This window comes from Leopardus geoffroyi, chromosome A3 (assembly GCF_018350155.1).
Source record: "Leopardus geoffroyi isolate Oge1 chromosome A3, O.geoffroyi_Oge1_pat1.0, whole genome shotgun sequence".
Lineage (NCBI taxonomy): Eukaryota > Metazoa > Chordata > Mammalia > Carnivora > Felidae > Leopardus > Leopardus geoffroyi.
The window spans coordinates 118,147,929-118,161,979 of NC_059336.1; the positions used below are offsets into that span (position 1 = coordinate 118,147,929).

Below are 14,051 nucleotides of genomic sequence, written 5' to 3' on the forward strand. Positions count from 1 at the left end.
GAAGGAAGGAAGAGAGAAAAAATGGTTTTCTGATTATTAAAAACACTACATGTTCATTGTTTTTAAAAAAGCAGATAGCCCAAGAATATCCTCCAATTCAGATTGCTCCCATTTAACATTTTTGTGAATAGCTTTTCAGGTATGATATTTTTTACATTATAAAGATCAAAAATGGTCACGCATACAACAGTAAGACCTCATCTGTCCTGCAACCTTCCTTTTCCAGACAATAGCAGAGAGCCTGAAAATTAACAGAAAGGCCTTGGGACAATCAAAAGAAGTCACCAAATCTCTGCACAACCCGTGCTTTGCTTAGAAAATAGTTCTAGGGTCTTTACATAACCAATTTAGTCTTACACTGCTTAAAATGTTTATAAACTAGGTCATCAAATTTCCAGACCAAGAGTAGAAAGGGGGAGAGACTGCTAGGGGCAGATGTAGTGATTGCCAAAAACCATACTTTTATTTTATGTTGTTGTTTATTTTGAGAGAGAGAGAGAGAGTACAGGAAGGGCAGAGAGAGAGGGAGAGAGAATCCCAAGCAGGCTCTGCCCCATGAGTGCAGAGCCTGATGTGGGGCTTGAGCTCACGAATGGTGAGATCATGACCAGCCGAAACCAAGAGTCAGATGCTTAACCGAATCAGCCACCCGGGGGCCCCCCAAAACCAATACTTTTATAGGTGCAGTAGCAGAAGAGTAAGAAAGCTAAACAATTTTCCCATGCACTCGACCTGAATAAATGTCAGGGTTAAAATTCAGAGCCACTTTCTTCTTGAACTGAGTTTTCTGTGAAGCTTGACCATCAGATATTAAAGATAATTATACTTTATAAAATGAGGGCTCTTCATACTTTGGAGAGGGGGGGAGTGTCAAAGGCACCTGTCATCTCATGTTAGCATCCGTCAGGATTTTAAAATCTTTTTTAAGTGCTAGAAGAATTTAGAGATTATTCATCCCAGCGCTTCAGTTCATAAAAGAGTAAAGTGAGGTCCAGAGAAGAAACTGTTATGTGGTGTATAACTTTTCTAATTTCTCTCATCATTTTCTTTCCTTTATAAAATAACCAGGTTTCTACCCTTCCCATGAATCACTAGTAAAAATTTTATTCCCTTAGAGACTATTCTCATGACTTTTCTGCAAACTTTTTATGGTTTCTGATTACTCCTGCCTCTGAAGATCTTTACAAAATACCTGAGTATAGAATTTTCATTTAAACCCTGCATCTGTAATAACTTGGCTCCAACTTTGCTAGTTATGGTACTTATCATGATTGTGTTAGTTCCTATGGCTGCTGTAACAAATTAACAAACTTAGTGGCTTAAATAATACAAATGTTCTCCAAGTCAGAAGTCTGACACAGATCTCACTGAGCTAAAATCCAGGTGTCTGTAGGGCTGCGTTCCTGGAGGCCCTAAGGGAAATCTGTTTTCTTGAGTTTTCCAGCTTCAAGAGGCTGCCCGCTTTCCTTGGCTCATGGCCCCTTCCAACATCTTCGAAGCAAGCAATGGTCAGTCAAGTCTTTCTCACATGGCATCACTCTGAGGCTTACTTTCTGCCTTCCTCTTCTACATTGTAAGAACGCTTGTGATTATAGTGAGCCCAAATGGATAATTCTGGATAATGTCCTTATTTTAAGTTAGCTTATCAGGAACCTTAATTTCCCTTGCCACATAACATTCACAAGTTTCAGGGTTTAGGATGTGAATGTCTTTGGGGCAAGGTGGGAGGGGAACGGGGCGGGGGGGGGGACATTATTCTGTCTACCACATTGATTAAGCTTAAAGTCAAAAAATCTTATCATAGTTAGAGCTTGGGGAATCATTGAAGCCCATCAGTCCATCCTCCACATTTAACAGGTGAGGTAACTAAGCTTCGAGGACTCACCCCGACTCACACAGCCAGTTAGTGGCACAGTGAAAGCTGGAACCCATGTTTCCCAAGCTTTATCCTTCCATTATATCATTCTCCCTGTAATTCTGGCTGATATTGATAGCCCTTTCCATCTGCAGTTCACTCGAAGGCTTGTAGTCTCTGCATTCATTGTTGACTTTGTAAGCGGGTGAAGAACAACCAAGGATTTTTAATTTTCGGGTCTAAAGATAGTATCTTCATGACAGTTCCTTACTTGATTTCTTAGTTTAACTGGAGCCAACCCGGACACCTGTGCGTATACCGTAGAATCACTTCGGAAATAAGACTCCTTCAGTAACTAATCCCTCTTGGACGGCATCCAAGTCCAACTCACTTTGTATATTACATTACTGTGTGCCAGACACTGCTAATTCAATCAATGAGCCACTTTTTTTTTTCATGTCTAATTTCAGTTTGCTATGAATAGTAAGCTCTGTGTACTAATAATTTTAAAATATCATTAGCTCATCCAACATGGTAAACAATGAACATTATTTAATACCCACCTATGTGTATCATTATTCTCTTCTTGAATAGTCATCTCTGAAGTTCCACAATGCAAAGTTAAGAGATATCAAGCTTGTCCTTGTGGAAAATTAAGTCAGAGTTCCTCCAAAGACAGATTTCCATGAAAACCCAATAACAAATGAATGATTTTAGACATTAAGCTTAGAGATCTTTGTTAATCATGCTTTCTCACTAATAACCTTTATTTCTTATGACATGAATCACCCATTTTTTAAATTGTGCATTCAACTAATACTTCCTGACTTTATACTAAGTCAGGTATTTCCCTAAGTGCAGAGGATGCAGGGATGAAAAACACAGCCAAAAACCCCTGCCTTGTGGAGCTTACATTCTTTTTTTTAAGTAGGCCCCACAGTCCATCAGTCCATCAGCCAATGTGGGGCTTGAACTCACAACCCTGAAATTAAGAGTTACATGTTCTACTGACTAAGCCAGCCAGGTGCCCCTCATGGAGCTTACATTCCAATGAAAAAGACAGTATCAATAGAAATAAGTAAAATGCATAGTATGTTAGGTAAATGCTAAGGAGGGAAATAAAGCATGAAAGGGAGATGGAAGTAGTAATTATTCTAGACCATTGCCCACAGAAAGCCTCATTGAGAAGGTGATTTTGAGTCAAAACCTAGAGGAAAGGAAGCAAGCCATACAGATACTGAGGAGAAGAGCATATGCAAAGGTCCTGAGGTGGGAGCATGCCTCTTATGATCAGTGACCAACAACGAGTTGAGTGTGGCTGAAGAAGGAAAAACAGGAGGGGAGAGGGCATTTAATGATTAAAGGATGTTGGGTCATACCCTGCATAAGATGAAAAGCCACTGGAGGATGAGCAGAGAGATGACCTAATATGATTTGCATTTTAATATCATCACTATGGAGACTGTGTGAGAATAAACCGAAGGAAGGCAAGGGCAGAAAAGAGGAGACCAGTTCAGAGTCAGAAGAATCCTGGCAAGAAATGATGGTAGCTTGAAAGCAGTGCCAATGGGAAGAAATGAGCATCTTTTGATTATATTTTGAAGGCAGAGCTGACAGGATTTGCTGAGGACTAGAGATAGGTCAAGGATTATTCCCAGGTTCTGTGGCCTTTGCAAGTAGAAAGGGAAGCTGACCTTTGCCGAGATACAGAAGATTGTGAACAGAGCCAACTGGGTGCAGAGAGGGCAGTATCTGGAGCTCAGGGTGGATGTGTGAGATTCGAGGTGCCTGTTAGACATCCAACTGAGACTGTCAAGACAGATACAGGAGTTTGGAGTTCAGAGGATAGGTCCAGCTGGAAATATAAATTTGAGAGTCATCAGTGTATTGATGATATTTGAGGCCGTGAGGCAGGATGAGATCACTGAGGGTCTGAGCTCCGAGGGCACTCAAACATGTAGAGCATACATTTTTTTTTACGTAATTTATCTCCTGTCTCCCAGTCTCTCTGTACCCCTAAAACTTGCTTTGAGACAAGTTGAATACAAACCCATGTTTACATTTCCATGGCAATAGACTATGATGTCAACTAAAACCCTATGTTATCCTTTTACATGCTCCAATTAAAGGCGATGGCTTGAGAGATAAGGCTCATGTTCAACCAAGCATCTAAATTTAATCCTTGGCAAGTCAGGAAATGATTGCTTAATTCTCAAAAGATTTTAATTGGATGGCAGAATAAGTGAATTTAGAAGCTTTTTGATCCAAAGTGGATGAAACGTTGGACATGTATTACTTAGGGAAAAAAAAAAAAAAAAAGCCAAAAATGTATGCCATACCTAGAAAAGGTTACACGTGTTTAACGTATTACAGTAACCTCTAACCTGCATTCCCCCAGAAGCCTCTTGACTGTCATGTTAAGAACAGAAAACTCTCTTGTGCATCACATTTTCAGTAAAGTAAAAGCCAGAGGAATGTTAATCTGAGGAATACCCTGCATGTCCAACGTTAGAGCAATAGAATATCCTTTATTATTCCTTCTCCTTAAATTGGTCTTGAAAGTTGCTTATTAGTTACCAACTTTTAAGTTAGTATTTTGGTAAATGTTTCTGTCAACCAAATTCCCTAACATCAAAATAAATCTTTCATCGGAAATTTGCTAATTCTGGTCCCTTCGAGGAAAACATGTATTAAAAAGTAAATTACAGGGGCGCCTGGGTGGCGCAGTCGGTTAAGCGTCCGACTTCAGCCAGGTCACGATCCTCGCGGTCCGTGAGTTCGAGCCCCGCGTCGGGCTCTGGGCTGATGGCTCAGAGCCTGGAGCCTGTTTCCGATTCTGTGTCTCCCTCTCTCTCTGCCCCTCCCCCGTTCATGCTCTGTCTCTCTCTGTCCCAAAAATAAATAAATGTTGAAAAAAAAAATTTAAAAAAAAAAAAAAGTAAATTACATATGACAAAGCAAGCCCACCTCCCATGTGGTATTACCAAGAAGTCCCTTTAGTCATCCGTTCCTTTGTCAGCTCTTCATGCCCTAGTGTCTGTATTCTAGGGAAAGGAAGGTCGGGCAGGCTTCATGACGAATGTTGCTCCGGAAGTTTGGTCACTTGTGTACAGCATTCAAAGACTGAGACTGTGCTGAGTGCTAAGGATACTGCAATTAATAAAACATGGTCATTGCTCCTGAAGGCAGACACAAAGATCGATCACTGTAGTGTGATGTGGTTAAGTGCCCGCAGCTTCTACAGGAGCAGAGGGAAAAGCGCCTGGGTGGGATGCCTCCTGAGCCAGGTTTTAGAAAATACGCAGGAGCGCCTGGGTGGCTCAGTCAGTTAAGCGCCCAGCTTTTGATTGCAGCTCAGATCATAATCTCACGATTTGTGAGACGGAACCGGAACCGTCATCGGGCTCTGCGCTGACATCCCAGAGCCTGGTTGGGAGTCACTCTCTCCTCTGCCCTTCCCCCACTCGCGCACAGACACATGTGTTTTCTCTCTGAAAATAAAGTTTTAAAAAAAGAAAAGAAGCAGGTTCTAACCCAGCAAAAAAGAGGAAAGGATTAAGTACATTCTGGCCAGCTGGGATAACACACAGAAGTCAAGTCACAGATGTGGGCATATGTGGGTGTGCTGAGGACAGCGGCTACTGGGCTTTGAAGAGTCACATGTAAGATGTTGATGTAGGGGTGCCTGGGTGGCTCAGTTGGTTAAGTGTCTGACTTCGGCTCAGGCCATGATCTCATGGTTCATGAGTTCAAGCCCCACATTGGGCTGTCTGATGTCAGCACAGAGCCTGCTTGGGATTCTCCCCTTCTCTCTCTGCCCCTTCCCCACTGTCTCTCTCGCGCGCGCGCAGAATAAAGAAACTTAAAAAAAAAAAAAAAAAACCACAAAGATGAAAGGACTCATCAGCCATGCTAAAGTGCTAGGGTTTTTATCTGTAGGCCCTGGGAACTAGCAAAGGGCCCAAAGGACAGGAACAACATGGTCAGATTTGTATTCCTGTAGCTCACTTGCTGCCAAAGGGAGGATAATGCCTATTCTAACCTATCTCACAAATGTAAAGTTCGAGCATAATCCATTCTTGATTATTCACGATGATGGGAATGTGGGAGAAGCATGAGCACCAAAACCCAAAAATAGTAGATAAGTTAAAATTTTTAATAATTGATTCCAGAATACATTTTTTTTTTTTTGTGCGCTGATTTATCTTTCTAATTATATTTCACTTAGGATAAAATTAATTCCATTTGTATTCCTTTAACCTACACCAGCAGATGGCAGGAAGAAGTAGCCTGGATAATTACAATGTGGTGACAGAAGTCATTTTGAAATTTAAAGTTTACTATAACTAATTGGCAAAATAGAAAGCAAAATACCGGTTGCGTAGTTATTTATCACTATTCATACTTTGCTTGTCTTCTTCAGTGAAGTAAAATGTTTTCCATCAGGAACCCTGATAAATGCTTTAGCTTCGCCAGTTCCTTTTCTGCTCTGTTGTTCTGCATCCTGCTTTTCCTACATACCTCACGCCGTCCTATAGTTGTCCCGTCCCCACTCACTAATCCCCCATCCACACACATAGTTCTCCTGCCCTCTCCTCTCACAGGTTCTAGCTCCAGGATTAGGTCTTTCTGTACCTCTCTAGCCAGGCTTCTATTCTCTCTCCAGAACTTTGCTCACCCGGGAGTAAGGAGGTCTGTGTGTAATTGTCCAAAAAGACTAGTTGACATCAGATGGCATTTTAACTTTTAAATAATGTTTTTACTGTTTCACTTGTTAGCCTCTCCTAGTGCCGTCTGTACTCAGTCTTCAATCCTGTATTGGAGGGATGGAAGAGGATGTGGCCCCTTATTGTTTCCTTTATTCTGACCAGATTCCTGTTTAATAACTAGTTTACTTTTCTCCTTGGGCTACACTCATACACAGCACTTTTGCTCTGCTCTCACCTCATTGTAAGATTTATGTACAGAGGCATCGGTCATCCCAGCTATTTCTAGAAGTGTCTTTTAAGGTATAGATCATTCATTCAAAAATATTTACTTGTGACCATGATGGAGTAACTAGTACCAGACTTAACCTTCCCACCATAAATAACTAGAAAATGGGGTATGTAAGGGACAAGATCTATGAAGCAGCTGGATATTGGACAGCAGGCGTGTTATCCAGAAGAGAAAGGAAACAAACAGGTGAGTCCTGGAGGCACATTACTGACCATGGCACAGAGAGAAGAAACCCGGGGAAAGCATGGCAAATATCAGTGAGGTGAGAAAATGGATTTCATAGTTTAGGGAGACTAAGGTAGCTAGAAATTGAGGGAACATGCACTAGTGAGGAAGGAGCTAATCGGGGAAAGGTCCAGAAATCTGCATAGGAGTCCCCTTGAGTCTAAATACTAAATGGACATACATAGAGACTCCACAAAGCCTGGCCACTACTGGAGAGCTCTAAGCTGAACATTTCCCAGGTATCACATACTATTCAGCCAGAAACATTATTGAACCCCTGGAGCATTCAGTAGAGATCCCAGAAGGATCTCTGGGATCTTAAGAGATCCTTACTTAAGGGGTAAACGTGCCCTAAAGTAAAGGCTACTCTAAACTCTTCTAATAAATCACAAAAACAATCCTTAAAGGATCAAACAGATCCACAAATTATTTAGATGCCCAAAAAAAAAGTTCAACCCTTTGGAAAAATACAACAGAATTAAGACACTCAACAGTGTAACCTTTGAAATATTCAGCCTCCAATCAAAAATCAATAGCCATGCAAAGAATCAAGAAAATGTAATCCATAACCAAGGGGGGGGGAAATCAATCAAAATTGACCTGCAGAAATGGCAGGGATGGTGGAATTAGCAGAAAGGGATTTTAAAAGAACCGTTATAAAATGCTCAGTGATTTAAAGAAAAACACAAATACAGTGAGTAGAAAAGTGGAAGATATATAAAAGAACCAAATAGAAGTTTAAGAAATGAAAAATTCTTTTGATGGGCTTATCTTTTGTAGACATTACAAAAGGATCAGTATACTTGAAGATAGTAAGAGATAGCATCTAAATTGAAGCATAGAGAAGAAAATGACCAAAATGCACAGAGCCTTTGTGATTTGAGACAAGGAATCTGTCATTTGTGTAATTGGAGTCTAAGAGTGGGTGAGGCACAAAACAATATTTGAAGACATAATGGCTGAAGTTTTTTCAAATTTCATGAAAATTATAAATATACAGATCTAAGAATTTCAATGAACCCCAAGCAGGATAAGCATACTGTAAACAACAAAGCACATTGTAATCACATTCCTGCAAACCAATTAGAAACTCTTAAAAGTCTCCGAAACAGACATTACATATGTAAGGGGACAAAGATTGAATGCAGACTTCTTGTCAGAAACAATGCAAGCCACAAAAAAAAAAAAAATCTCTAAAGTGCTTCAAAAATAATCTACATAGAATTCTGTATCTTTCCGATATGAAGGGGAAATAAAGACAAAAACAATACCTGAGAGAACTTATCACCAGAAACTCACACTGCAATAAATATTGAAGTTCTTTAGGTGGAACCAAAATGATACTAGATGGAAACTCAGGTCTACCCAAAGGAATGAAGAGCCCAGAAATGGCAAATACAAAGACTTACTTCTATTTCTTAATTTCTTTAAAGGCAATTGGTAGTTTAAGCAAAAATAACAGTATTGTAAGGTTTGTATAATATAGAAAAGTATGTAACAATAATAGCACAAAGGATAGGAAGAGAAATGAAAAAATACAATCGTAAAGTAAATTACACTTGTAAGTAAAGTGGTATAGTAATGTTTGAAAATAAGCTGTGATAAGTTAAAAGATGCTCATTGTCACTTTTAAAAACAGAAAAACGGGAGGGGCTCCTGGCTGGCCCAAGTGGTAGCGAGCATGCAACTCCTAAGCATCTCAGAGTTGTAAGTTTGAGTCCCATGTTGGGTGTAGAGATTACTTTAAAATCTTTTAAAAAATAGACAAAAGAGAGTTAACACATCAGTAGTGAGTGTAAAGTAGAATACAGTTAATCCAAAACAAGATAGGGAAAGAGGAAAGAAATTAATGAGTATTATAATGTCAGGTAGTGATACTGATCTGAAGAAAATCGTTGGAAATCAATGCTCCATAAATGTTCTCACGTCTCTGCGTGATCGGGACTTTCTGAGCAAAGCTCTCTAGCGCCAGGATTAAAGAATGTTTGAATGGCAAACAAACCTTGCAAGTCCGACACCTCTGGGGAGATTTAGGGACTTCTCCCTTGGACACATTTATTTACATTCTGGGGACTATAAATCTAGAGACCTCCCTGCTCCCCCTGCGAGGATCCATTTAGGTTACAATGCAAAGGTCACTAGGTCGTGTTTTCTCCCTCTCCCCCTCCCCCACCCCAGGGGGGAGGAGGGACAGCAGCTATATGGGCTCCTATATAGACTCCCAATAATTCATCATTTGGAAGTTCCTCTCGTGTCACCCTGGGGGAGATTGGGACACCGAGAACTAATGTAATTGTGAGTAATTAAAAAGCTGGGTCTCTGATCCAGGAACATAGTATTCTTTGTCAGAATGAATATGTACTTAACAAAAATTGGGAATGGGGACATCTCCTGTAAGGTGGTGTGGGAAGACCTCTCTGAGGAGGAAACATCTGAGCAGAGATGGGAAGGAAGGAAGCCACACAAGACCAGAACACAGGAGACCATACTCTCTTCATTGGTTCTCCTAGTACCTGGCACACTTTGTCACACGTCAGCAAAATTTGAATAAATAACGTTCAAGAATATGACATTCTGGAAGGCTGGCCACTTGTGGCCAATATTCTTCATATGTATCCTATACGTTCAAGAATAGTTACATCTTCAGGCAAAACTACTTTTTAGCCACAGACTGGTTTACCAGGAAAAGATAGGATTAGCAGCCAAAATCAGTTAAAAAAAAAAAAAAAGTTTCAAGCATAATTCAGCTTTCATTCCCTTAAATAAGCCCTTTGTCTGCAAATTTAGGGTTGGGAACCACATAATGAAGTTTTAGTTGGGAGGCTAAGTTCTTTTTACAGAGCTGGAAAGAGATAGCACTAAGTTGGTTTGGAAATGACTCTCATTTCTGTAAATGTGACCCACACAAATGCTGAGAAGAACAGATACGGTTGAAGAATACAGGCAGTAGGAATAATAAATAATGAATTTTAATTGGGCAATAATAGTGCAATTCCCCATCATAGAGATAGAGGCATCCAGTGTGTCAGAAGCTTGCAGCCAAAAGACGGAAGGATAGAAAGAAAAAAGCCAAAAAGTGACATATTCCTTGACTTTTGGCTGGAGCCCGCATAGGGTGACCTCTTTGGTCAAAAGACTTCTCATCCCTGTTTCACTAGGTCATTCCTTCCCTTGGTATGAATCATCTCTAAGAATCTAACAAACACATCATTGTCAAGAAGCTAAAAGCAATTGATTAGTTGTTCTGATAACACCTGTCAGTGAAATAACTCAGAGCACAAAACCCAGGCATTTAAGGAGTTGACAAGTATTATTAAACCTGTTTTGCAAGAGAAGAAGCTGGTTCAAAGAGGGAAAAGCTGTCAAAGGTAATACATCAGTAAGCGGCTCAGGCCTGCTGCCTTGCACAACGAGGCTCTAACCTCATGGCCTCTCAAGGCCCAGAAGACTGAGGGGCCATCTCTGAACAGTTAGCAGTGTTTTCTCCTGTGCAACTTTAAAATGTGACATTTTTAAAGCTACTAATTTGTTTTAAATTCAAATATATTTCTTATGACTGGTTTTCTCTGTTTGGGTTTTCTCCCCCATTCAGAAATACACCGTTCTTAATTTTTAAATGGTAGCAATGGTGTATTAACTACCAGTACTCCTCCCTCTTTAGTTTCCTTTGAGCAATTTAATTTGTCTTTGGCGCCCTGCTAAACTTTATGTTTGAATTGGGGCGAATCATAGCAATGCTTTCATCGAGGGGATGGTGCCTTGTGTAGATCCTTTCTTGAACCAGACCTTAATTTCATGATATTTCATAAGAGAGAGGAAAGCCTAATCCAAGGTCAATGAGGATTTATAATTCAGAAATGCTTCTGCCTATCGGCAACTGTAACTAACTTTCTAGTGCTTTCCACTCCAGTTCCTTTACCCTTAAAAAAATAAGCAGTAAACTGTCTTAGTCTGGGTTCAAGAGAAAGGGCACAAGACAAAGGCTTCAGTGCACATAAACTGTGCGGGTCTGTAATCCAGGGAGCAAGAAAAGCCTATACAAAGATACCTGACGTGTTCAAGTGGTCGCTCGATGCTGCGGGACAGCCTGGGGAACCAAAACAAAGAAACAGACCCCTGGAATGGAAAGACTGGCATTGGGCAAGGCTCAGTTGGGCAGGTGGCACCCGCAAGAAGCCAGCGGGAGCCCAGGAAGAAGTGGTGGCAGGGATGCAGGGATGCCAGATGAATCTGAAGTAGTAATCAGTGGCCTCCCATAATGCACAGATATATTCTTGTTGCACATACCTCTCTGCTGAAGTATATAAAGTAAAACATGAACTTTTGCTCCCTCTCTCCACCCTTTTCATGGATGCTTGTCATTAACATTTCATTTTCTGCGCATTTACATATCCTGTAAGAACATGTACATACATCTTTTTATTTTAAAAAACCGTGAGTTGGGGAGGTCCCCTCTACTTGCTAGATGCTGCCCTGATTCACGAATCGCTTAATAAAGCCAATTTGATCTTAAAACAAACAAACAAACAAACATGAATCAGATCATACTAACCTCGTGCTCTGACAGGTTTTTGTTTGTTTGTTTTCACTCATGTATTACTTGCATCAGAGTTAGGTCTTACTACATTGTCAGCAAGTTGATTTTGTCCTGTAGAGGTATACTGGAAAATACCAATAGAACATTTGTTGAGGGGTGCCGGGGTGGCTCCGTCGATTGAGCTTCCGACTTCAGCTCAGGTTATGATCTCGCGGTTCGTGAGTTCGAGCCCCGCGTCGGGCTCGGTGCTGACAGCTCGGATTCTGTGTCTCCTTTTCTCTCTGCCCATCCCCCGCTTGTGCTCTGTCTCTCAAAAATAAATAAACCTAAAAAAGATTTTTTTTTAAATAGAACATTTGTTGAATGAATGCATGAATGAAGGAATGATACTATGAGTGCTAGTTACAGTTCCTGCTTAGAGGACAGGAGTGGCTGCTAACATTGGGAATGCAGTGGGCGAGGTCTGGTAGAACATGAAATTGTCATTGCCAGACAATTGAACATCCCTGCCGGTCTCCTTCCCTTTCATCAACACCTCCACGTCCGCAGTTCAGAAGTAAGAATGGATGCTACACAGGGGAGACAGAAAAGAGATGTAGGGGAGGAAAAATAATTTTCCCTCTACCCTTCTCAGTTCTTGGCTGAGACCCCAGGAATAAAAGATTAACAGGAGAAAAACAAGTTTACTGGCCTGCATCCCCCAGGTATACATGGGAAATACCCAGAGGAAAATGAGTAACTCCCCAAGGCGATTAGGAATTCAGGATTCTTAATAGGAAAGGGGGAGGAAGGAAGGAGGCTTCTTAGGGGGAGAGCAAATGGCTTAGGAAAGACGAACTAGCCCTCAGTAGAACAAATAGATAAGACAACATTTGTGACAACGTTTATCTGGGTGTGATGTTGACTTCTAGCCTCCTCTCCTGTGACAGGAGTCCATCCTTGCTGGTGGATGAAACTCCTGGGGAGGGGATTCATGGCCATTGAGTCCTTTCGGGGGACTGGTCTGTAGGCAGATAAGGGCAGTTCAGAGAAAGCCTCTCCCTCCATTTGCTACTTTTCACGTGCCTACCGCTCAACGTAATCAATATACCGAAGTGGCGTATTTGGGCAGCATGTCTTGTCCCCCAGTTGTATTTTAGGGTGGCATTTCCTGCCACCCTTCAGAGACAAGGGAAAACTCTTTTAAAAATTCACTCAGTCAAATATTTTATCAACCCCATGCTAAGTGGCGAGCCCTCCGGATAAAATGGAGAACATGACAGACTTGGTCCTTGTCCTCACACAGGGAAAGTCCACAGTTAAAGGAAGAAAGAAAGAAGAGTAGGGCATAGATGCAGAAAGAAAAGGGTAGGGTTCCAAAGGAGTGAGAAATTTCAGTGATGGCTAAATTAGCACAGTGCTTGTGTTAATATAAGTTGTTTAGAAAGGAGTTTAAATCCCAGCCATCTGCTCTCACGTCAAACACATACACACTGTACCCCCGATTTCACTCCTCCGTCCCATATATATACATCCCAATAATCATCTGCTGATATATTTTTCATGATTTCCCACAGTCAATAATAAAAAAATATACCTGATTCAAACCAGTGAATTGTGACCCAGATCTAACTATGAATATAGTGGAAATCATAAGTTTCTTTACCGACAGTCTTACTAATTAAGTTATTTGCCTGTTTTTAGCCACATTGGATATTTTTTTTTCTTTTTGAGGTTGTTATGGATGTTGTTTGTAGCAGCATCAATAAGCCAAGAATTCACATACTCAGTCGCACAGATTACTCATCATTGCCTGTTCATAACAGAATCCTAAAATGTTTAAGATTTCTGATGCAAATCAAAATCTCATCATCACTTGTCATTGCTAAATTAAATGACAGGATAATAACATTACATTAAAACCATTTTTCTCTTGATTGAGTACCTTTTTCAGAAGTGAACCTTGTAGATGGATTTTTTTCATCAGTACTATAAATGCATTTAGAATAGGAGATAAAAATAGAATTGAAAGGGGAGGAGTGGAATAGAATGTTTTCAAATTATTGATGAGTCTCTTTTGAATCTCAAATAACCGTATTTGACACTGCACTGCTTGGGAATGGAGTCATTTAGCCCAGTTTATTGAGATTTTTTAGAACCACATAAAGGAGGTGCACAGGTTGAACTTGGTTGTTCTCAACACAGTCACGTGTTCTTGGCATTAGCCATCAGTCATTCCATTGCAAACAGGCTGTTAGTGACCTGTAGGAATTGGCATTGTTCTGTTACTCTATAATTAGGAATAAGAACTGGCTTCAGAAAGATCACAGCCTAGGTGGGAAATGAATATAAATTGCAAATCTGCCAGGACAGAGTAGGTTCTCAATTGACTTGCTGTCGTGAACTGCTCTCTTGGCCTTTCTTTCCCAACTAAAGCTAATTAACCTTTTTGGTCAC

The 14,051-nt window shown here is 40.6% G+C and overlaps 2 protein-coding genes across 8 annotated transcripts in view; one reads left to right on the plus strand and one right to left on the minus strand.

Moving 5' to 3' along the window:
• Nucleotides 1–2,443, minus strand: part of BABAM2 (BRISC and BRCA1 A complex member 2) — a 400,305-nt gene extending 397,862 nt beyond the window's left edge. The window contains exon 1 of the mRNA XM_045447307.1: nt 2,419–2,443. The gene's annotated coding sequence lies outside the window, so the exon portion shown is untranslated. The remainder of the gene's footprint in view (nt 1–2,418) is intronic.
• The window catches only part of RBKS (ribokinase), a 100,981-nt gene that overhangs the window by 1,017 nt on the left and 85,913 nt on the right, over nt 1–14,051 (plus strand). For 5 of the 7 annotated variants that reach the window (XM_045447313.1, XM_045447312.1, XM_045447314.1 and 2 more), the window contains exon 2: nt 1,445–1,573. The exons of 1 other annotated variant lie outside the window; for it this stretch is intronic. In XM_045447313.1, the coding sequence (XP_045303269.1) occupies nt 1,445–1,573 (129 nt within the window). Of the gene's footprint in view, nt 1–1,444; nt 1,574–14,051 lie in introns of those variants that run through there. One more of the 7 variants, XM_045447318.1, reaches the window with a different exon arrangement.